Raw genomic sequence first — 23,507 nt, 5'->3', positions numbered from 1 at the left:
GATGTGGTACGTATTTTGTGGATACGACCTTCTTAGTTCCCAACCAAATCTTGTCCATTGAAAAGGAGACATAAATGGATCCCATTGCATTATAACAGGCCCTGGACTTGTCTGCCAACTTTGAGACCAGTGAGACCAGTTTGATCATAACAGTAATTGTAACACCAGGACCCCACACCATGGTAGGATGCTATACAGTATTAATACTTCTATGGTTGTACCATTGAAAAAAACCCAACCAACTATGCATAGATTAATAGATTAATTGACCAGATACAACAAGAACATCACCATACTAACCAACTGTTGCATTTAAATGTTTCATAAGTCTTTCAAAGCTAGAACGACAACCAAAAATAGCATATGATATATATTCATATGTATACATATAGCGTGCATAAAACCCCCCATAGTTGGTGGAGAGTTACGACATAACGTTGGTCTTAACCAAATGCACTTGACACTTAAAATCTACCACACTGTAATCTCAACAAAGAGGGTATACATTGCTATACCTGGTCCCCCTTTTACATTCATACAACCCAATGTCAAGGTTGAGTTCAAAGTTCAAGGCAGGCGATAAATCAACCGGGACAGGTGGGTGAACAGGGGTGTAAATTAGTTCAATAACACCGACATAAAATTCAAACAGGGAATAAAGATAAAAAGCTGGTAGTAGAATGAACCAGCCAGTTATAGTAATCATGTTTGGGAAACAAGAGGTACATGATATTAAGATGAAGAACTGACTGCTTCTGGCAGAGCGATATGGTGCACACATGTACATTCACAGCATCTGTGGAATATCTGTACTTTTGCAACTTCCATAGTGCAACAGTCACTTGCTATAAATACAATGGTGAGATGTGTGATGCAAGAGATAGTCAAAACATGCAACAGCACAAAAAGAGAGTAAATATTGAGATAAATATTGGAAATAAAGACCATCTAGACTGGGAGACTAGTTTTTGTTGCAGACCAGAAATGGTCGCACGCGGGCGACTAAAGATTTTTCGAGTTTATAGTATGACACTTTACAGCTTTGCCCTCATTCAGAATTTTATTGATCGATGGTAGTTTCAAACTGCTGTCATTTCAACAGTTGGTTGATGTTGAATATTTTGGTAAAATTTGGCACTAGTATGTGTTTTGGTTACTTTTGAAAAAGTATAATATTATGATCAATAATAATATTTTAATGAAACGGTTTCAAAACTGCTATAGGACATGATTTTAAAGGCTATCATCCAAAGATGGATTGAAAAGTTTCACATGAAATTGTAACTTAGATAGATTTCCCTCTGCTAGCTATCTTTTCATTGGCTTCATATTATTAATGACTGTGAAATGTAACTATCAATTATTTTCCCCATGGGGTCTTTTTTCTCTTTTTCTTTTTCGTTCTTAAGCTTGAAACTCTTATCATGACTAATTTCTGCAGTTAGACTAAACATCAAAAAAATTCAAAAAATTCAAATTTACAATCTATTTAGCCAACATTTTATAGCTCTGTGACCATGAGTAGCCACTTATCTCACTTTTGGGGAATCTAATTTTTACGACTGAGGTCAGATATTAGAATGTCCGTATACAAATAACATTTCTAATTTATGTTTTGTTGTCATTTGTATATTCATTCTTCCATGTGACCAGAAAGCTCTAAGCGATATGGCACGTTAATCATGCCAGAACGGATCTGTGGGAAGTTGTAAACATGTTACAGTCAAATGGCAAATACTGAGAAATTATAGATATAAAACATGACATAAATTTATAACAATTTCAAACAACTCTCTCAAGGGATGATCACTTCAAAGTATAATTAATTTAAAATATTACTTATACAGTAGCTGCGTATTATATCATTGTGTTAGTACCTCTAAACAAACCCTGTAATAATCCACCTGATACCCTAAACTAGAGAATATGTCTACTGCTGCTCTTGGTTGCTAAGGAATACCTCCTTTACAAACCAATTTGTCCAATACAGACAACTTCTAGTACCAAACCATGTCATGTAACATACAGTTCTTGATGTGTAAACCCTTTAGCGTTCGAGTAAACTCAACTGTTCCTGCAGAAAATTTGCTGGACTAAAATATGACATATTATTCTGCATAAGTTTCTTGATGTTTTTCGACCCTAGAATCATGTAACAGTGTCATGCAGTAGATCAGCAGGTCAACATTTATTTCAAATAATGAAGTAAAACTATAAAAATTGTGAAAATATCTCATTTAGCTGTTTAAATGTGACTTTATGCTCATATAAGTGTTACTAATGTGATAACACTACGAAAGGCAGGAAGTTTAAACATAATACTAAGGTCTTGAACAAAACTAGAAATTCTCAAAAGTACGTCACAAAGTTTCATAAAGATGGTATCTATTTGTTCCCATCATATTTAGAACATTTTGGTAGTTCTTTAAACCTACTCCATTCATAAATGATATAAGTCACACAGTCATATATGAACTATATATCAGTAGAATAAATGTAGGTTTATAAAGTAACAGTCGCACACCAATAGGTCAAAGAAGATGTTTTATATCCAAGTACAACAATAAATACAACGATACTACAACGATAAATATTACGATAATACAACGATAAATACAACGATAATACAGAAAGCATGTAGTTTTTAAAACTGGAGCACTGGCCGCTAAAGAAGAAACCATTTCAAGCAGATGAAATTCTTTATTCACATATCTTATATCACCATAAATGACTCAGTGTCGTAACAATCCCAAGGAGAGAGAACGAGAGGCAGGTATTTGGCCGACATCGTCTTCCTCCACATCGCAACATAAATTACTCCCTATCAACTGTTATGACTACAGAGCACATCCGTCAAAAGTTACATTCGTTTATCATTTCTTGTCATTTCCGATCGGCCAATAAACGCATCAACAAGCAGGCATTCGCATATTTGAACAAATTTGCAGAGACCGAATCAATGTCAAAAGCTTCCACCAAGTTGAGCAGGGATCTAGTTACTTCCCATTTTTTTTTCTATTTCGGCATTGGTCCAGCTTTACCTTAGGGGGCACCACACAATGACTTTCATTGTATACATTAACAAGGACGGCAGGGGCGATGTTGTGACATGTTATACGCAATCCCGTGTAACGTTCCGATCAGAGGATACGTCATAAAAACCTATCGAAGAATCGCTATCGCCTGTTAACTCAGGGGCCTCACAAGAACAAGGTGCAAACTCTGGGCTTAAAAAGGTTTCAGTAGGCTGACTCTTTTGTGGTGATAAAAGTTATCATAAAAATTGGGAGTAAAATTTATGTTTGTTTCATTAGTTTATCATTTGTCATTCTCGATCGCTCTATAAATCTATCCACAGGAGGCATTCACCTTCTCCGTTAATAGTAGCATAATCACTGTCACCAACACTGACAAGAGCTACCTAACTATTGGAAGAATACCAGCTGTGTTGTGGCTCTTTTGTTTCTAAATATTGGCTGCCCCACTAAAACATGACAAGCATGCACTCAGTATTTGGCAGTCCAATCCTGGATGACCTTTGACTCAGGATGTTTTGAATCGTAAAAGTCAAGTTGTCTGATTTCTCAAAGATGGTGAGAGATTTCAAAACTGAATAAACTAGAACATTTAACTGCCAGCTTTCCTCGTGTCACAATGTCTATCGATTAACGAGAGCGCAGCTTTCGCCTTCTCATTCGCGAGCCAGGATGATGAAAAAAGTTTCATCATGAATTCTTCAGCATTAACAAATCTTGAGTTTTGAATCCCAACTATATTTTGCCACCAAAAATGTCATGCTATATTATAACTTATCACATTATCACATATGTATTACTTACCAAAGGCAATCATGAATGTTAAATTGGGAACTGTGCCTCCTTTGGAAATGGTTGTTAATATTGAAGCTACTGACTTTTGAATCAAAATCGGTAGTTCTTCACTCCTTAATAATGGTAGTGGTAACCCAAGTCTCATTTTGAACTTTTCAATTTCAATCTGGATTTTCCTTTCAAAATGAAAGCTACACTGGTAGACTTAGAGTTCATCTTAATAATGGGAATAATACATTTATAATTCCTTACCTAAATTAGCTCTTACACTGGTCAACTACAAATTCCCTCTCCCAGTGCCCCCCTCCCCCCCCCCCCCAAATGGATATGGATATTAATTCCACAGTGGCAGCCAGTAACATGAAACAAATTATCCGTTGTTAGTTTAGAACCAACAAGGAGTTAAAAACAGAAGAAATTGTTAGTATAAAACTAAATCAATAAATAGAAGAGTACATTGTAAGCTTTATTGCTTAGGCAATCATCAAACTTTATTTTAATTTCTTAGAGCTGAGAAAATTACTTCATCTGAATATTGTATTATTTTATTATGTGACATGAAGGATACCCCTGCTACCAAAGTCAGTCAATAATTCCAGATCTAGAAAGTTGATATCCTGTAGCAAGTGAATAGTTTCTGCCACTGTGAATAAAATTTGCTTTACAACACTTACATGCTCACTCCTGTCTGAGCCAAAATTGATCTGGGATGTATAAGAAACAAGTGATCCAACAATTTGCATGTATATAATTGCTGATATTCCAGTTGAAAAAGCTCCTCTTCCTTAAATTGAAAACTTCACTGCAAAATCGCACAGGCAAAGATGAAGTATATGGAACAACCAGTAAATTGCTCCACAGAATGAGGTCAAAGAAGATAAATAATTTAACTTTATTAAAAATGTCCTTTTCCACTGAAGATATTGCTTTATGGCAAGGTTATCCAGAGGAGAAAAATTAAACGTGGGTAAATCTTTGTCCTCATTTCCACACACGAGAACTATCCATCCCAAACGCCAAAATTCACGAACATCCATTTTTGTACGTCTGGAGTTAGAAGAGAATATTTATCCTCAAACATGCCATCAACTGCCTTTTGGAAAGAATTTAATGAAAATAATCATTTGCAGAAACACCACAGAAACAAAGATTACTGTACCCCAAATCCACCAGTTACAAGACCTCTTAGCATGAACCTCCAGTCTGTCCGACTCGACTTTCAACTTAGCATAGTTTGAATCGGCCATTCTGTTAGTTTCTTCTAATCTCTGAAAATGATGTAAAAGACGAGGAAACTTCAGAGTATTTCAGAAACAATAACGTTTACCATAATACCTGAATAATCTGGACAAGAGGTGGTAGAATATTGTTATATATGGGGAGGGGGATCACACTTTGAGGGGTAGTGGGACCTCAAAATCACCTCAAAACCTCTCAACATTTTTTTTTCAATTGATTCAACAAAATAAAGATTATAAATATCATTGGGCACTTTTTAATTAACAAAAATTGAAAATGTTTTGAGGTTTTTCATGAAACTGCACATTTTTCGAAAATGATTCCTGCTTGTCAGACTGAAGCCTGTATAAGATGCACCTAGGGCTACCAAACATTCATCGCAATGTTTATAAGCAGTGGTGACTTGGCATCAGTGTGTTCCATAGCCATTAAAGGCTACTTGGTATTCGGTAGGAAATTGTAATTCAGAACAATTTTAAAAGGTGATACTCTTGGCAACTAAGGCTAAAAGGTTAATGTGAGGACAAAACTTGTTTTGTGTCTTCAACAAAGTGAAACCAATGGTATTGCAAAGCATTACTATGAAGCAGCGATTATATGGCCTTGCAGAGAGTTCCGATTTTCATTTCCATAAGTATAAGAACAACCACTACTTGAAGGAGATCTATAAGCAAGGAGTAACTAATCACTTTATAATTTAACCAGAAAACTGCTTGCATTGTGAAGCACTAATAGCCAAGTTTGATCGATCGTTACATACCTTATTATCAGCTTTGATAATGTCACTAGCGACAACTGTGTTGTGTTTCAGGTTTTTGGTCAGTGATAACATTTCCTCGGCCAGTTTCTCCTGCAAGTTGCGGTGGTGCTGTAAGACAGCGTCCAAATCATCGGTGGTCGAGTGATCCTCCACTAATCTAAGACAAATAAAAACATAATCCCATTAAGTAATGGTAAATATGTGTACTGACTTATGAAATGCAAGTAAATCCGAACTGACAGATGGATCCACATTTGGACATCTTTTCAATGTTTCCAGAGAAAGTTCAAATCGTTTGACTGCAGGACATGAGGACACATTCTCAGGGGCAAAGGATGCTCCATTAATCTAAGAAAAATCACTGCATATTGTATAGAGCCCTTGTAGAAGATTCAATGACTAGTATACTGACAAAATTATTCACCAATTGATAATGTGTGTATGTTCTTAATGTCTACTGCTAGAAAAATGCAAATGCATTTTTTTTATAATTTCAAAAATAGTGACATCCACTGACTTAAAGGAGGGAGGTACGGAGGGAGGAAGGGAAGGAATGGGAGTACAAGAGATTTTAATGTCATACCCTCTGTGACGAAGACCACCTGAAGAGAAATCATCATCCTGTCGATAAAATAAGACAAAACATTTGAACTTAGTATGAGAGATCATAATTCCTGTTTGATAAATTCAACATTTACAAATTCTAGACCTAAACTGTACTTTTTTCTTGTAGAATTAATGTGTTTTATGTGCAAATCTACCTTTGAGTGTAACATACTATTATCCAACTGCAAATTATCCCAATTACCCTATGCCGATTGGCTTTTTTGCCAACCTCTTTTGCACAACAAATTTCGTTTCATTTTGAGCAGAAAATTTGATGCAATAGTAGCTTCTTGGTTGCTTTTTTTAAATATTTCTTATTGCTTTTTGAGACTAACAGCAGTTCATAAGCTTTACTAGTAAAGAACTTAACATTTAACACCATATCATAAACATTGAAATCTTGAAGTTCTCAAATGTGCTTGTTTTGCATGTGATAAATACTGATATAAAACCAGAAAAACTGGAAAAATGAAATGCTGAGAATTGAATCAAATCTAATAACTAAACTAAATCATTAACTTTCTTTCTTGCAGAAGACAAAATCTAGAAGCGTGTCTTAGATTGATCAAATTTCATCTTCTCTATATTAATAATAAAGCGAATAAGTAATAATAAAGTAAAATAAGTAATAATAAAGTAAATAATTAATAATAAAGAAAATAATTAATAATAAAGTAAATAATTAATAATAAAGTAAATAAGTAATAATAAAGTAAAATAAGTAATAACAAAGTAAATAAGTGATAATAAAGTAAAATAAGTAATAATAAAGTCAATAAGTAGTAATAAAGTAAATAAGGTTTGGTGTTAACTGCAAATGGTTCTCTATTAAAGACCCAAACCGTTCTACAGTTGCAGGTAACTGTGGAATCATAAGTTCCTCAGAATACTTTCTAGGATTACGACTCACCTCTCCTAGAAGCTCATTCCTCATATCTTTGTTGTAATGTGCCATGGTAATTCTATGTAGCTGCTGGCTTGAGTTTAGGGGACCAGTTCCCTTTGAGCCAGGAAGACTGATGGATCTGGCCGGAGCATTTATCTGATGCTGCAGGGCTCTCTCTGTGGTACTCGGCTTTAGCGAGAAGAAAAGATGATGTCGTTGAGGAAGATGATGACATTTAAACAAAGGATTCCCCTTAGACAAACATACTGCTAGGCACCCAGTTGGGACAATTTAATCTATACTGTAGTGTTATGTCCCACTTCAGAGCACTTGTATTGTCAGTACGAGCAGTATGAATATCATGTTACCATCAGATCAAGGTTAGGAACTGTTTGTACTGACAATACCAGTGGTTTGAGAGCATGATATTGGAGTACAGTTTAGAGAGGTATTAGCATTAGGAAATTGTCCCAACTGGCTGTGCTAGGATCGAAATATAAGTCTACACCTTATAATTGTACATCAGGCGTTGCTTTTCGTTTAGCCCCTCGACTCTCGAATTTCATTAAGAGTTATACACAGCAATGGTTGTATCCGACAGGGCTGCATTCCAATATTAGAGACTTTGTTAAAAATAGGTGACAAATTGAAAGAAAATGTTAGCTAGGACATTACAGCATTTTTACAATATTTTTAATTTGTATAAAGCTGACTGACTGACAAGAAATTAAGTCAATTTTCCAGATTTTCTCAATAATATGGTGTCTCTTTTCTAAAAAAAAGAAATAGAAAAGAAGAACAAACTAATTTCATGTAAATACAATAAAAAAGCAAATCAAAACCCTCATTCCTAGTTCTAGCAAAAAAGCCATTTTCTGTCAAAGATTACAGCTTATAATTTCAAGTTTGGAATATAACATTTTGCATAAACCGATCAAAGCAAGAAATTCTGCAACTATTTCAGCCTGAAGCACATTTAAATAAAGTTATGCTGTGGATACAAATTACATTTGTCACAAATTTAGTCTGACTTCATGTCTTCAAAGAAATAGTTTGAATTGATGTGATGAGGGAAAAAAATCTGTTTCTGTCAAAAATGAAATTTATGACAACTAGTACAGCAACAGACTTCCCTAGATATTTTAAAAACATTATAAACCATTGAGGTGGCTTGTCATAATTTATGATACCATTCCTGCTTTTATAAAGGTTTTTTTTTTGGGGGGGGGGGGAGGGGGGGTGTAGGGCTTAATTGGACAAGGAAGTGTAATGATACTCTTTGAGATGATTTATGAATTATGAACTGTAAGAAGATAGCACTGCCAAAATGTAGGGCAGTTCACCAGACACTAGATTTGAAGAAAAGATTCTTCCTGTGGAAGGAACGTAGTGATAAATCATACCTCATTGATACACAGAAGCTGGTTGCTATATTCACCTCTCCACAGATTAACAGACTTTTTGAGGTATTATAATTCTCTGCTAATCATCGGATTAGCTGGTAGGTAGCAGTAGTAATCTTTGTTACCGACACTAAAAGCCTCTGTCTCAATTCTAATATGCAAATTAGGGTAGGCTGCATATCTCTGTGATTGGATGATATGCTTAGACTAGATCTTTACGTTAGATTCGGCAAAGTTAGGTACCACTATCAACCGCTCCCCTCCCCCTCCATTAACCCAATCTCATCTCCCACAATGCACCAGGCAAATACTAATAATGACAAAAGTTAAGCAATCCACTAAACTTAGCAGTCATAACTGTAAATGTCCTCACCAGTTTCTCAGTTTGGATGAAGTTCTTTAAATATGCAACCTTCTTTTCATATTTCTGCATGGCTTCCAATCCAGGTTTACTGCAAAATAAATGGAATAATCTTTATCACTTGTGGCAGCCAAAGATCCCTGTATTTAATAACTTCAGAATGTGATCAGAAGCTCTGATGTGATTGTTTTAGAGCAAATGTTTGGGTTGATTTATGGTCAATATTCATAGATACTACTCAACACCAAAACCTCTTACAAAACATTTCATTTACAGCAGAACTAGTCGAGTTTCATTCCAAGAAAGCGGACAAAATCAGAAATAAGGATAATTTCCTTGCCATTTGCATGAGATTATGACTAGTTCTGTAAAAAAAAAATTGAAATTGAATGGAATTATTTAATATCTTATAGCTAATTATCATCCATTTATGGGAAAAACTAATACTTTAGCCAAACCAGTTCATTGTATTTTTCTCTTCTTGATTCTTTCATTCTTCTGCAGAAGGGGGCGGGGCATAGGAGTTTGGACCATTTTTCACAATGGTTCTTCAAGCTGAATGAAACCCACAATTAAGAGTCCCAGGGGAACAGGGTTAGGGAGTAATAAACTGGAAAATGTTCACAAGGCAAGATGGATGTCATATATAGTTGGACATCTTCACTGCTCATTTCGGTGAAGCAAAGTAAGTGGCAATTGGCTTATTAATAAAAGGCGGATTTTTCTTACCTTGGGGCCTTTTTCAAATCATCCAGCATGCCCTGAAGAGCACACACATACTGCCGAAAGTAAAAGATATAGCAAAAATTAACCATATTTGACAAAATCTGTGATATATTGAGCTAAAGTAAAATAGACACAGCATTTCTTCAGATAAGAAACTAAGTGAGAGAAGCTAAAGCTTAAGTTTACATCCAATAGTCATTCATGATATTAATAACACTTAAATATTGAAGAAGCTTGCTATGTTTCCCCAAAAATGGACCTCATGGTTTAGTTTTGTACTGGTGCCTTCCTTTTCAAGTCAGCACAGTAGCTAATGTTAAAGTGTGCAGGATGGTTTATATTAAACACTACACCAGAATCATGTACATAATGTTCATACAGATCGGTTGTTTTGTATTACAAATCGTTCAATGTAAATGTTTTATAGAGGGTCTGACGTTGTGATCTAAGCAGGATCATCTTCAGAGACAAAATTAAAGTGCGACATCGTCACATCGACCAAAATGGTGAAACATATTTGTCTTTCCATGGATCTATCTATATTAAATATATTGTTAGTCCATTTTCTGTTCAGCCTTTGAAGGACATCCCAGCTAGGGTCAAATCATCAGCCCCTCTAATGTTTATATAGTCATCTACACAGGTTTTTTTTAAAGTAGATAGGCAGTTTATGTTTTTTCTTTGAATAAATAAATCAATCAGGCATACCATTTTCTACAATGGTAATTTTATTTATTTATTTTTTGTTATTGTAGGTAATTAAGGAGAACATCACTGTCCACCATTACTGGCAGTAGGCCTACTGTAACATGCATCACAATACAAGTCTTTTGCACTTTATGCCACCTACGGAATGCCGTTTCAAGGTAATTTCATAAACTTACTTCCATTGCAATTGTTACTTACTTTGTCAAGTCGCCAACCTCCCTTGGTTGTTTCTCCGGCCATTGTTTCACATCTCGTAAGGAGTCTTTGAAAGTTTATCTCCAGTCTACTCGATGGCATATTGCCAAACTTTGTTTACTTTTTTCCTTTGATCTGAGGAAAGGATAGAAACATGTCAAAGTCTCAGGGTACTTGAAAAGTTACTTTTAACACTCCTTTGATGACAAGTGCTTATCTCATTGTGTGCCAATAAGGAAAAGAACTTAAAACACTCTCCAAGGCAACAGTATTAGGCTGAAAGATTAGCTGTTCCCAATAGGATATTTCCGTAGGAGACATGAGTGAGATTCATTGCTTAACTGACTTTTGCCTACAACTTTATTCGTAGCTGCAACTGTCGACTAGCTTTCAAAGGGAGAGAATGCCTTTATGAGTCTACTTGAATTAAAGATGGACAAACTTCATTTTCAGTGAAACAGAAATCTGAAAATTAGGGAATATTTGGGACTGTGCATCAATAATTAAATAATGTTTCCATTAATTTTTGTTTTATTATTTATTAGTAGTGATTAATGTGATCACCTTATGTCCTTTCTGGGTTGTTAATCATGAGGTAATGCACTAATAGCTCAAACTTTCAATCTGATAAGTTATCATGTAGACACTTTGTAGTACATTTTCTCAACGTTACACAAAAATGTTAAATATCAAAAGCTTCAAATTTAAAGTCCTGTGCATTGCTTGTGCTGGTTAGAGATGCAGTATGGAATATAAATAATCATCCCAAACCTCAATAACTTTGAGAAAGAAAATAAAGCTCTCAATTCTACAAAGATCACATTAAATTTGTTTTACTTTACAGCACTTTAGCTTGGAAAAGTTTGACTTTGACCCAAAACTTTACAGTAGTTATCATTATGTGAACTTTGTGAGGATGCATTTGAAAGTTGACTCCTTAATTTTAGTCACTTTTCACTCTTCTTTGGCTGAAGTGAATTTTTTAGTATGGCCAGTTTTTATACTAGGCATGTGTTTTCCTTGTCATAAATTACTTAATTAAATACATTTGTGGCTAGAAAAATGATAGTTTGATATGACTAATTTACTAGACCATTGAAAGTTTCAATACAAAATATCCCAGGCAAAGCCACCAGCAAGATTAACATTCATGTCAAATGTCAGCAAGTATGTGGAATTGCAGCCAACTACAGAAACATTTCTGATTGACAAATGCATCCTGGTCATATTTTCTTTCCTTCGGGCCTCTGTGTTAAATAAAATCACAAAATCTAATATGCTACCACAGGCCACTTAGCCTAACCAAGGAGTGGCTATTAGCATTGGTCAAGCCTACAGTATTTGCGCATTATGTTATTTGCCCGGCAGCTAGACGATTGTGTAGTGCCCTCACTATAATCATCTGGTTTTTGCCAGGTAAATAAGGGAAGGCAATCAAGGCATCATCATATTCCCCAAGCATGCTGGATAAATAAGGACTGACGCATGTACTATTCAGCTGGGAACTGGACAAAGATGGAATTGCATGTTGAAAGTCACACATTTTTTATCTATAGTTAAGTGCGAACAGTTCTGATCATAGTTTTTAACCTGTTACTGTTATATGCATGTGCCGAATACATGAGCTAGTTGAAATAGCATCTAAATTACGATAGCCGATTAAAATGTGGATTGTCTTGCAGCCTGCAATTGCATGTGTGCAAATTGTGTTAATCTGCATCTTCTAAGCTGTGAGCTCTGATTGGTTAATTAAATGCCCGACGACGAATAGTGGGTATTGGCCTACATTGTTATTCCTTCGATGCCTGGCGAACAGCCCCAACAATTAGTACTAGCCTAGGCTACATTTGTTAGGCTAAGATTCATATTTACACACCTGCCTTTTTGTGCTTTTCTGATATGAGACTTGAGGGGATACGCAGGAATTATCATAAGCAGTTTTAACCTAACACCATCGTATAGGTGCAGGAAAGGATTTTCGTCCGAACACACATCGAGTGTAAGTTACAGAACTCGCAAAACCGATCCCCCTTACGTACCTGACTGTTACTACTAGTACTAGGCTAGCACTATAGTACGGAAGGTTTATACGGAAGGTTTGTAACGCTTAAACCTCCAAGTTAGACCTAGAAAACGTCGCGGTCCTAGAATAATCAAAAAATGAAGGCTATGTTTAATACCAGAATCAGAAAATGTTTTCAGCCTGTTTTTTGAAGCTGTCACGTCGTTGACTACGTTTGTCACCAGTCACAGCAGCTGTCGTGTACCAATTTCTGACTTGCGCAATACCAGAGTGAAGCGATCCAGCACACTCAGCATCCAGAGCAGTCATGGTTCCCTCTCATGTATCATACATGCGTCATTCACTTTCAGTGGTGTGATGTTCCCGGAGAGCACACAAGGGGGGGGGGGGGGAGTTAAAAGTCACCCCACAAAACAAACATCTGGTTTACATATTAACGAACTTGGCAGGGATAAGTAATATGCATGCAGTGGAGTGCACAGGATTTCAGAGGTGGGGGAAGAGGGGGATTCTAATCTCCGACCATTTTAGGGATATGCAGTGTTTGCCCCAAATATGCTAGATATTCAAATTTGGTCAACTTTGATCATAATTCTCAAACTGTTTTTATTACAACCTTCGAGGAAATTTTCCTCACTGGGATATTCAGTCATCTTGTGTGTTCCTTAAAAATGATGTCTGAGAACAATTTGGAGAGTAAAGACCTCCAGGAAAGTACTTTTTGAATACTTCTAGCGATTATATCGTGTTATAAAATAATTTAGGGCCTATAATGACTACCTTTAATGTATAAAGTAGGTCTATAATTAGCTCTGACCACAAGGTTGTGCTACTGAATACTCCCGACTTTGTGTGTGTCGTTTAAAGGTGAGTTTGCACCTGTAGCAGTGTCTAATTTTTAATCCACTTCATCATCACTGCCCTAATTACCCCTTTGCGGACGTGACTGGTAATATTATATATTTGCATACATCTTCAAATATATAATGATGCTTTCAGCTATGAGATGTGTTTCTCAGTAAATTACCATATTGCAAAGGTACTACCCTTCTGAAAGTTGATGACAGATTAGAGTCATTAGTGGAAGCAAAAAAACATCTCAGCCACTAAAAGAGCAAAGGTCAAATCCTGTGACATAGAAAAGCCATTTTTCTAAGAAATGGTTCCAGTTTGAGAGCTTACATTGTTTTCAGACTATGACATCTGTTGGCCTCAAGTGATCTTCGACCTTCACAGAAAACATTGAGTTTCTTCTACTCAATATAGTGCATATACATACTAATATTAAGTTCATCCACCAAAATGTTGTTGAGTGATCCAGTTTACAAGGTTTCCAGAATTTGACCTGTTTACCTCAAATGACCATTGACCTCCACAGAAATCAATAGGGTACTTTTCCTCAATAAGGTACATTCATGTACTACGTATGGAGTTCATCCAATCTCAACTTTATGAGTTAACTCGATTAAAATGTTTTCATACTTTGACCTCTGTTGACCTCAAATGACCTTTGAACTCAGCAGGAAACGAAGGTACATCCACATACTAAGTATGAAGTTTACCCACCATATATCACTTTATTACTACCATTATATTATTACCAGCCAAGGCGTCACACACACCCACCACCACCATCTCACAGGTTCCTCTTGCATCTGGCAAGGAATAAAAACAAAAAACAAACAAATAAATATTGCATTTATTACAATCAAATGAATGAATAGATAAAAAATAGGTTGAAACTGACCAAAAGCAATTGTCATGTGTCTTAACTAGAATTTTGTTGCATAACATTTATGACCAAGATATACATACTCATTGTGCATTTTTTTGTGCATTGTGCAATTCAATGCGCCTCAGCAGTTATGAGAAATCTATGAGGTTTAATCCACTTTAGATGGTCCTCAATATACCAAGCTATATAATATCATTCAGATCAATACAGAACCTTTTGTATCCCAAACATTTAATATGATTTTTTTTGTTTATATTTTTCAGTTGCGATCATTTGAATATTAATTTAGTAATTCCTCTTACAATTTTGATGAAACATGTGATACAATTAGATACCTCCCCTAACAATTTAAACTTAGTATACAAGCAAGAAAACATTCCATTGGGAAAGATAGCTTTTAGCTAATAAAAACATTGACATACAAAATTTGAATAAAATCATTCAATAATATTGTATCTTTATAGTATCTCTTCATTCTCTTATTATACAAACGCACCATAATCGGCTAGCACACATTTTGTACTGCTTATCTATAAAATGCAAATATTCTGCATAAAAATGAAAATAGCACTGAACAGGAACAGAAGAAGCATGCTACTTTCAGTATAGCAGAAGCAAGTTAATTATGTAGGGTAATTTATTAATTAATTGGTATTCTACCATTTTTTACCAAAAATGGTTTTGTTTCAACTTACAACAAAACATGGCAAAATCATTAATGATTGCATTTTTATCAAAAATTTTGTATCAAAACGTGTCTTCGATATTTTTATATTACAAAGTCAGTGTACATAAAAATATTATTTCACTTGTCTGAACACTTCTTGATCAGGGTAATTTCAAGTTAATAAACCAGCAAAATTAAAAACATTCAAACTAAATTACACCAGCTATTTATATATTTCACTATTGCCACTGACTGGTCTGTTTGTTGTAGAATTACTGTTACCATCAAAACAGCGATGATGATCATCATCATCATCATTGTTCAATCTATACATGCGTAGGTGTGAATTATGCCTTAACTGTAAATTGCACAGATTACTGCTTAACAAAATATAAAATTTCATCCAGAGGGGCTCTCATACGACCATACCATCGCCCACCGGAGAGCACCTGGCCACTTGGGTCCATCCAATTCCCCTCTGGTAGGTACACATCCCTAGCCCTCCTGCCCTTATCAACAACAGGTGCTACAAGCATATCGTTACCTACGAGGAATTCACAGTCTATCCTAGTCGCATACTTGTCCGTTGGGGCTATCCACCACAGAGGTCTTATGATGGGACTGCCATCGACTACTGTTTCTTTTTGCACAATTTCTAAAATCATTGGCGTTATCACTTCCCCGTGAAACGTCGTCCACCTGTGGGCGATTCTCACCACCTCTTCGTCAAAGACCCACGGTTGAACGGAATACTGCATGGACAGGAGAAAGGCAGTCAGTTCTAGCCATCGAATGAAGAGCTCCCTATCTGGTAACACAGTCTTTTGGACATTAAGACCGTCATATGCATTTCCTCCGATCATATCAGGGAGAATAAAAGGATAACCCATGATGCTAAACGTCACTGCTGTAGTTAGCATCGTTTTCAGACCGTCGTCCCATCCCCACGATGAATGCTTGTCCATCATCCGGAAAAAAATTGGCAAGCCCTGGTTTCTGCACCCAGCCCTCATCTCGATCTGGTTGCCGAGAGTTGCTACGGTATTTGCATAATGTGCGGTGTATTCGCATGGGTTGCTCAACTCTGCATGTGTTTGAAAGTTATCGATCAGATAGCATCCTTCACCGGCATCGAATTTGAAAGAGTCGATGCCCGTTTCCTCCTGAAATCTTTTCAGCCGATCAACATACCACTTTGCAGCGTCGGGGTTGGTGAAATCTAGCGCGGCTCCATGACCATTCCACCACTTGATGATCCCGGGCTCCCCATGTGCATTCTTCACCCAATATCCCAGCTTAGCACCTTCTCTGTATGCCTCAGAGTCCAGATTTGCAAATGGGGTTACCCAAGCTGTAACTCTGAAGCCCATATCATGGAGTTCCTGCACCGTCTTTGAAGGATTTGGGAATTTTTTCTCGTCGAATACAAAGTCACCATGGGCGACTTGGAACCCGTCGTCGATTTCTAGCTGGCTGTCCTTGAAGTTGTTCTCCCGGATAGCCTTGGCAAACTCTATGATAGATGATTCGTCGATGCCCGTCTTATACTGGGCCCACGTGGACCACACCGGGCTTCTAAACATCCTCTCGTCGGGCCAACTGGAAGGAAAGAAGAAGAAGTTTGCCCTCATGTAGTCGTGCACTTCTTTCACGTTTCGTCCGATACAAAGCTTGTAGTCCATCGAAGGTGGGGACTTTCCATGGTTCTGATACTTAGAGTTTTCGTAAGTGCTCCGCAGACAAAGTTTCTCCTTTGAGATGCCGACGTGAAGCGGAGTGGAGGAATCGACATGTATAGCTACCCCGTTGGATGATAGCCAATATGGCTCAAGCATGGATCCGTAACTGTATTTCGCATCCTCGTTGATCAGAAAGTCTCCTGATACGTAAGGTGTCATCGGCAGTTGCCATTCTTCAAGCGGCCATTGTTGCTCAAAGACTTCACCACCACCGTACCAGTGAGCAGACTTCATGTCGTAACAGTCTTCCAGTAATGTGATGTCCTTCGCTGCCTTCCAGTGAATGTGGTGACAGACTATATCTCCTGATTCTTGAAAGTCCACCTGGAATAGTATGATAGGGATATCATATATACTTAACAGAGTGAAAAGTTTTGACGCAAAGGAAAATAAATTAGCAGTCAAGTAAATATTTTGTGGTATTTTTATATTTAAGTTTAATAATGGAAATCTTCCTCCTATTTACAACTCATATTTTCAGTATAGATATAATCTGCATCATTACAACACTAGATCGATGTATTCTCTACTACATTCCATATTCAAGAACTAGACTTAGACAGTCCAGATTCGTTCAAGTGGTGTGACTCTCTGGAATTCACTCTCATCTAATCTCACTGAATTGAATATTACCTTATATACTTTTATAAATAGGTTGAGAAAAAATTGATGTCGACTTCATATTACATATAATTATATGCATATTTAGACCAATCTTAAATGTTGCTGTTATTCTTTTGTAATTAGCACATTGCTAATTATTTTCTTTATTTCTTTTCCTTTCTTTATTGTAAGGGGTCAGACTCGAAAAGCTTTGCTTATTCTGACTCCTCTACCCATCATATGTATATATACTGATTATTGCATATCATTTATTATATATAAGTATATTAATTAAATAATAATCATGTAATAAAATATAAATTAATGATGATGGAACAAATAAACTTGAACCTTGAAAATATGTCAAACTATAATTTACCTCAAACAGTGCAGGAGATGTGCCCTACCCCCCCCCCCCCATCACACTTTTATAAAAAAAAAATGAACTGAAAGTGCTCCTTGTTTTGCATACAGCAGGTGCCACCACAACACAGATGAAAACACCAATATTCATGGACAGTACAATTGCAAGTTTGACAAGACTTACAAAGACAAAATGATCTGCAGAGTACATAAGTTTGATAGCAATCTGCTTCAGAACAGACAAAGGTTCGGGTCGAAGCTTCACATACAATGCTCCACTAAAAGCTAACCCACCCGATAAGCTACAGTAAGGGAGAATTCCACAAAATTTCAAATTACCTTCAACTTAGCATTGCCTTCCCATTCAAGACAGAACTGGGAATCAGGACACACTTGTGGGTGGTTCCAAAGAACTGTACCCAAATGACCTGTAAGAACCTCCTTACCATGCCATGCAAAAGAGACCGCACTCGACTGAGTGATAACTAAACCTTCCCTTTGGTATACTGCAATTTTAAGAAAATCAAGTGACAAACATTAATAAATTTGGATTTAAAAGACCTTTGGTACACTAAAAAAAAACAAGTGACAAATTCATTAACTGTGGATTTAAAAGACCTTTGGTACACTACAAAAAAAAAGCAAGTGACAAACTCATTACCTGTGGATTTAAATGGCCTTTGGTACACTACAAAAAACAAAAAAACAAGTGACAAACTCAATAACTGAGGATTTTAAAACATCTTCTGACGGCTGCAGTTGACTGCTTTAGCAAAATTGCTGAAATTGGTCGACAACTTAGGCCATAACCACATCTGTGTAGTATTTTTGTTGCAAAGATATGAATTTCTTCAATTTGGTGATATTTGGTAAATTGCATATCTGGCAACAGCAGATTGAATGATGGCATCCTAAAGGGCAATTTAGCAATGTTCAACAAAAAATGTTTTCTTATTATTTTCAATAATTTAGTCACCGAAGAATATACTATTTCTACCAAAAGTTGTATTATTCTAATGCAATTCTAAATACAGAGGACATTAACAGCTGTGCAAATGTTCCAATATATCAGATTTCAAGAATAAATTAACAAACAAGGTTATAATAGTAGCCTTAGTAAACCTTTTGAAAAACATGCATCCTGATGACATCCCAGGCCACATACTATCATCCACTTTGTAGGTAATTGAAGGTGTTTAGCTCATCAAAATAGGTTATGTTCACATATCATAAATTGAGTGAAATGGGGCTTCACACTGGAATTTCCCTTGAAGAAATTATCATGTTACAAGCCTCAAACATAATATATATATGTGAAAGACTAGTCTATTCCCAATATTCCATTACCCTGATCAATGGTTCATCTGTACAGATATAAACTAATCAAATGCCTTGGAAAATCCTGGACTCCCTGGCAATAAAATTTATGATTCCCATCGAGGTTGATGATATCGTCAAGTATAATTTACTAAACTGCATGATATGTCGAGAAAATTTAGATGATGAACGAAGTCAAAAACACGGTTAGAATACAGTACGTGAATTCAATCGAAAGAAAAATTATCACCAGAACAGGCTCTATGAGTGGTAAATTTGAAGGAAAAGGGGTATTGACGATGACCAGGACGAGGGTCAAAAGGGCACTGTGCTAAAATGCGACCTGTTGTAAGGCTAGGTAAATGGGAAGGCAAAATAGTAGAGTCAAAACAGGTAAGAGAGGGGTAGAAAATATGTAAGACCAGTAGGGCTTTTAGGGCCATCATTCTGTTGATCTAATGATGTATATATGTGTAAAAGTGAAATGTGATGGACCAATATAGAGGAAAATAGCAATAAGGAGCACTGAGCTTCAAAATAATGGACTGAATCTTCTTTGGAAGTGATATGGTTTACATGTATCTTTAGATGGCAGAGAATGTTTATACTATTTTGCTCACTGACAATCAACAGAATCACATAACCACATACCCTACTAAATCTCTTTGTTTGTGAATTTCACAAATGTTATATGAAACTATTCAAGTTGCTGTGAATGAATACATCAGATCCTTTTGATTGGGAAGTCAGATGCATTTAACATAAAATGTTAATGTACAATAATTATTGTTAAAATTATGTTAAGGATTTGATAAGATGTACACAAGAATGTCAACTCCACCGGGATAAGATAAGAGTGGCATTTGATTTGTCCCAGTAAGGGTGTATTATAGCTTCAGCATAAGGGTCAACTCTGAGAAAAAAATAAAAGGAAATGGCTACAAAGATCTTGCCATATCTATTGTGGAAATTCTTGTTCATATTGTGCCATATAAAACAATTTTCTAAACTGTTAACCTTACAGTACAGTTCTTTATATCAGCCTGCATTTCCTTTTTCAAGCTTGATATAACCTATAGTGCAAACTTACCTTTAGTAGCTGAACCACCAAGAAATGTCATCAAGTCATTCCAAAAGATGGTGGATAAAACAGCAACAGCAGCAGACAAAATGAGTAATGTCTTGGCCATCTTCCTCCTGATCATGACGGCAACCTAATGTACTGAGTACAAAAACGTTACAGAAAATAGTTACAATCTAGTTAAAATACAAAGTCGAATTGGGAACAGGCAAGCATTTTAGGCCTAGGCCCTACCACAACTTACTTTATTAATCTGAGTAGTAATCATAACAATCTTCAGTGTGCTGAAGTTAGTGTTGCACTGCAGGGCAAGGTTTTAAGGATTTTTCTGGTTGGCCATCTGACAACCAGATCTGAATTTCTGGAGGGAAAAAAAGTATGGTGACCTCACTACAACAAAATCTTGCTGAAACTTCGAAAGACCTCTGCAAAAACAAGGCACTTTGCTACCATATTACCTATTGCAAGTCTTTATTTCGTTAGTATGGATTTTAGAAATGAACAGTGGTCGGGTGTTACAATATGTTAGTATTACTTAGTCTAGGGCTTAGTCCGTCTAATTAACGTAATCTACAGGTCTTGAACTAATTTATTGTGAATGAATCAATCATTCCCAGGGACTTACGTTACACACACGTAGCCTAACTGTATGTTGGCAAATGTTGACAGCATCATAACCTACACCAATAAATAATATTTAATACTTACAATTATACTGGTATCACCGATAGTGTCGAGAACAAACTTAAACACTATTTCTATAGCCACGGAAATAATTAGTTTTAAGAAACTAGGATAAAAAAGTATGTTTGGCACTACTGTGAAATGAGACTGTCGCGTTACCCAAGCTTCTCGGAGTGATTTTGGACCAGAGCCTATAGAAATCTTCAAATTCAATTATTTCACTAGTACCAACACAAACGTTGTGTTATCATTAAAAGGCTGATGTCACCTCAAGTCGAGAACTAGAGAAAAGTCAACGCTGTGATTCATTTCTGGCAGGTGTTTTCAGGTACATTTTGCGTTTGTGACCTTGTAGTTTCAAGAAGGAAACATATATATATATGTTGTACAAGCGGAGTTATTTTATCAAATAAGTTTACCAGGGTTTTCAGAAACATCTCTTCATTTAACAAAGCACTGGTTGAATTTGTCTGTTGGTGTTAGGTAGACTAGGGCCTAGTTCTGCGAAACTAGAATTATTGTGCTTTGATCATGATTACTAGTCAATCTTCGTGCAGTGCTTGGACGGTTGATCAGTTCCAATAGTTACAATTGGTTGAAAACAGCGGGAAATAGCCATGTAATCTCCTTCAGACATTTAAACTGTTACTTGTATATTATTTTTTAAATCCAGGCTGGCATCATATCCCATATCACACAGGTCTAGTGTTGGATTCTTTCATTTTTGGGGATTTTTACACTAGCCTATAGCAACAGTGTTGTTTGGTTTGACTGAGATTATTTTGAGGAGGACACCTCATATCCCTTACTGATCTTGATTAATAAGTTAATGTTAGTAAGGGAATTTTACACAATAACATTATGATAAGAAAAGACCAAGCAAAAATAAAGGTTGTACGTGTTCGAAATTTGAATTACATGTTGTGGGAATATATATCTATGTAAACTAAGCATATTGGCTAGTGTTCCTTCAAAGAAATCCACAATTCCATATGTTCTCTCCAAAAAATCCTTGGCATGTTGGAGAAGATTCAAAATTAAGCAGAATACATGATATCCAACAGTATGTTACTGAGAATCAACTCTCCTATTGATAGATTAAACTTCTTTACTTTCACACCTCTCCCAACCATTCCTTACTTTGCACATGTATACAGATAGCTGGAGAAACACTTACAGCTGTAATACTGCAATTATATTACCTACATACCTAGAGTATGTGGCTGTAGCATGGGATTCCATCATTGCTACTGGGTGAATATTTAAGACATAAGGCACTATTCGTTTTCCTGTCTGGGTGCGGAGTGAATTACATGGTGCATATCTTACTTGCTGGACTTTTACTGTTATTGATCTAGCTGCCCTGTGAGTAACATCGTTGTCTTTCAATCCAGAATTATTTTCTTGAAGAACATAGCAACATGAAGCCATCATAAGGACATCAGGATGCAAAAGCTCGACAAGTTCTTAAACCTTAAAACGAAGCACGGCACAGTTGTCAGGGTAGTCCGGGAGCATTACCTTAGAGATGACATTCCCTGTCACAACAAACTTTGTCCACAGACATGCTCAAATGGTAAGTGGTCATTGGTGGAGAAGATGTTAAGGGAGCTCTAATTTAACCTATATGTAAAATTATATGTAAAATGAGAGGCTAAAAGGTTTAAGCTCACAGGGTAGCATTAAACATCGATTATGAATGACTAGAAACAGTGCATATTGGACTTAGCAGTATATTCATCATTCTTGCCCAGCCAACCTCATACATAATTGGTACTGAAGGTCCCTAATCACAAAATATTTGCTGATGGTTTGAAAAGTGAAAACACGATAGAAAGTATCTAAACGTATAATGATACAATGAATTTCAGATCTGAGTAAAATATTATGTTGGAAAGAAAACTAGTAAATATTAGGTTTTCAGAAGGAACATACAGTACCTGTAGTAGTTACACATAGAATAAAGTTCTGCACTATATAATGCCTCATAAACACACTTCTGGGCAATTGTAAAACCCAAGCAACCTTCAGATTTTACTATAAACTCTTAAATTGTGAAGTCATCTCTGTTGCTTCTACAATGGACAAGGCTGATTTACCCCATGATCGACAATTGAACGCAGATAATATCTGGGGCAGTTTAGAGTAGAGTACCATTAGGAAAGTATGTAATAACTATTGAAACACTTAGCAATTTTCAAATGTTAAAATGATGTTTATAAACCACTAACTGTACCTCATTTCCTGTACTTTGCTACTATAGGTCCTGGCTGCATCCCAGCTAATGTCAGTCATATTTTGCTTCCGGACTGTTTCGTCACCAGGACATTTGCTGAAATCTTTGAGTTACCAGAGTTTAGGGGAATATTATTCCTACAGACAGCTCTTCACTCTGTGAGTACAGTACAAATTAGTCTTCAGATTTTTTTCTTTAGTGAGAGAAATGAAAAAAGCATGGCCCAACACTTGATGCTACTGTGAAAGAATTTGTTCTCAGATGGTATGTTAACTATAATTTATTTCATGTAGCAAGCCTCCAAAAAGCTTGTGAAGCAGCTTGACAACTGTGGGCATGACTAAC

General features: G+C 36.2%; 3 protein-coding genes across 6 annotated transcripts in view; 1 reads left to right on the top strand and 2 right to left on the bottom strand.

Moving 5' to 3' along the window:
* Positions 1-4,283: 4,283 nt before the first annotated feature.
* On the bottom strand, positions 4,284-13,034 carry LOC139978726 (vesicle transport protein USE1-like). 2 transcript variants are annotated; one of them, XM_071989183.1, is made up of 8 exons: positions 12,895-13,034; positions 10,718-10,849; positions 9,815-9,864; positions 9,098-9,176; positions 7,346-7,510; positions 6,413-6,450; positions 5,830-5,986; positions 4,284-5,098 (listed from the first exon to the last, which is right to left on the bottom strand). In XM_071989183.1, exons 2-8 carry the CDS (start codon positions 10,814-10,816, stop codon positions 4,916-4,918), a joined length of 771 nt encoding a protein of 256 aa, XP_071845284.1. In that variant the 5' UTR covers positions 10,817-10,849; positions 12,895-13,034; the 3' UTR covers positions 4,284-4,915. The 2 variants fall into 2 exon arrangements, with proteins under 2 accessions (XP_071845284.1, XP_071845285.1); XM_071989184.1 differs by having other exon boundaries at positions 12,754-12,997.
* Positions 13,035-14,424: 1,390 nt separating this feature from the next.
* Positions 14,425-21,482, bottom strand: LOC139978721 (myogenesis-regulating glycosidase-like). 3 transcript variants are annotated; one of them, XM_071989173.1, is made up of 4 exons: positions 21,346-21,482; positions 20,252-20,375; positions 18,184-18,350; positions 14,425-17,202 (listed from the first exon to the last, which is right to left on the bottom strand). In XM_071989173.1, exons 1-4 carry the CDS (start codon positions 21,361-21,363, stop codon positions 15,514-15,516), a joined length of 1,998 nt encoding a protein of 665 aa, XP_071845274.1. In that variant the 5' UTR covers positions 21,364-21,482; the 3' UTR covers positions 14,425-15,513. The 3 variants fall into 3 exon arrangements, with proteins under 3 accessions (XP_071845274.1, XP_071845276.1, XP_071845275.1); XM_071989175.1 differs by lacking the exon at positions 21,346-21,482 and adding an exon at positions 21,086-21,224; XM_071989174.1 differs by lacking the exon at positions 21,346-21,482 and adding an exon at positions 20,951-21,085.
* The window catches only part of LOC139978718 (DIS3-like exonuclease 1), a 23,021-nt gene continuing 20,634 nt past the window's right edge, over positions 21,121-23,507 (top strand). Inside the window, exons 1-3 of the mRNA XM_071989166.1 lie at positions 21,121-21,254; positions 22,321-22,502; positions 23,190-23,320. Of these exons, the coding sequence (XP_071845267.1) occupies positions 22,373-22,502; positions 23,190-23,320 (261 nt within the window). The 5' untranslated portion in view covers positions 21,121-21,254; positions 22,321-22,372. The remainder of the gene's footprint in view (positions 21,255-22,320; positions 22,503-23,189; positions 23,321-23,507) is intronic.

Source organism: Apostichopus japonicus, chromosome 13, assembly GCF_037975245.1.
Source record: "Apostichopus japonicus isolate 1M-3 chromosome 13, ASM3797524v1, whole genome shotgun sequence".
NCBI classification, from domain to species: Eukaryota; Metazoa; Echinodermata; class Holothuroidea; order Aspidochirotida; family Stichopodidae; genus Apostichopus; species Apostichopus japonicus.
This window is presented reverse-complemented; position numbering and strand designations above follow the sequence as displayed.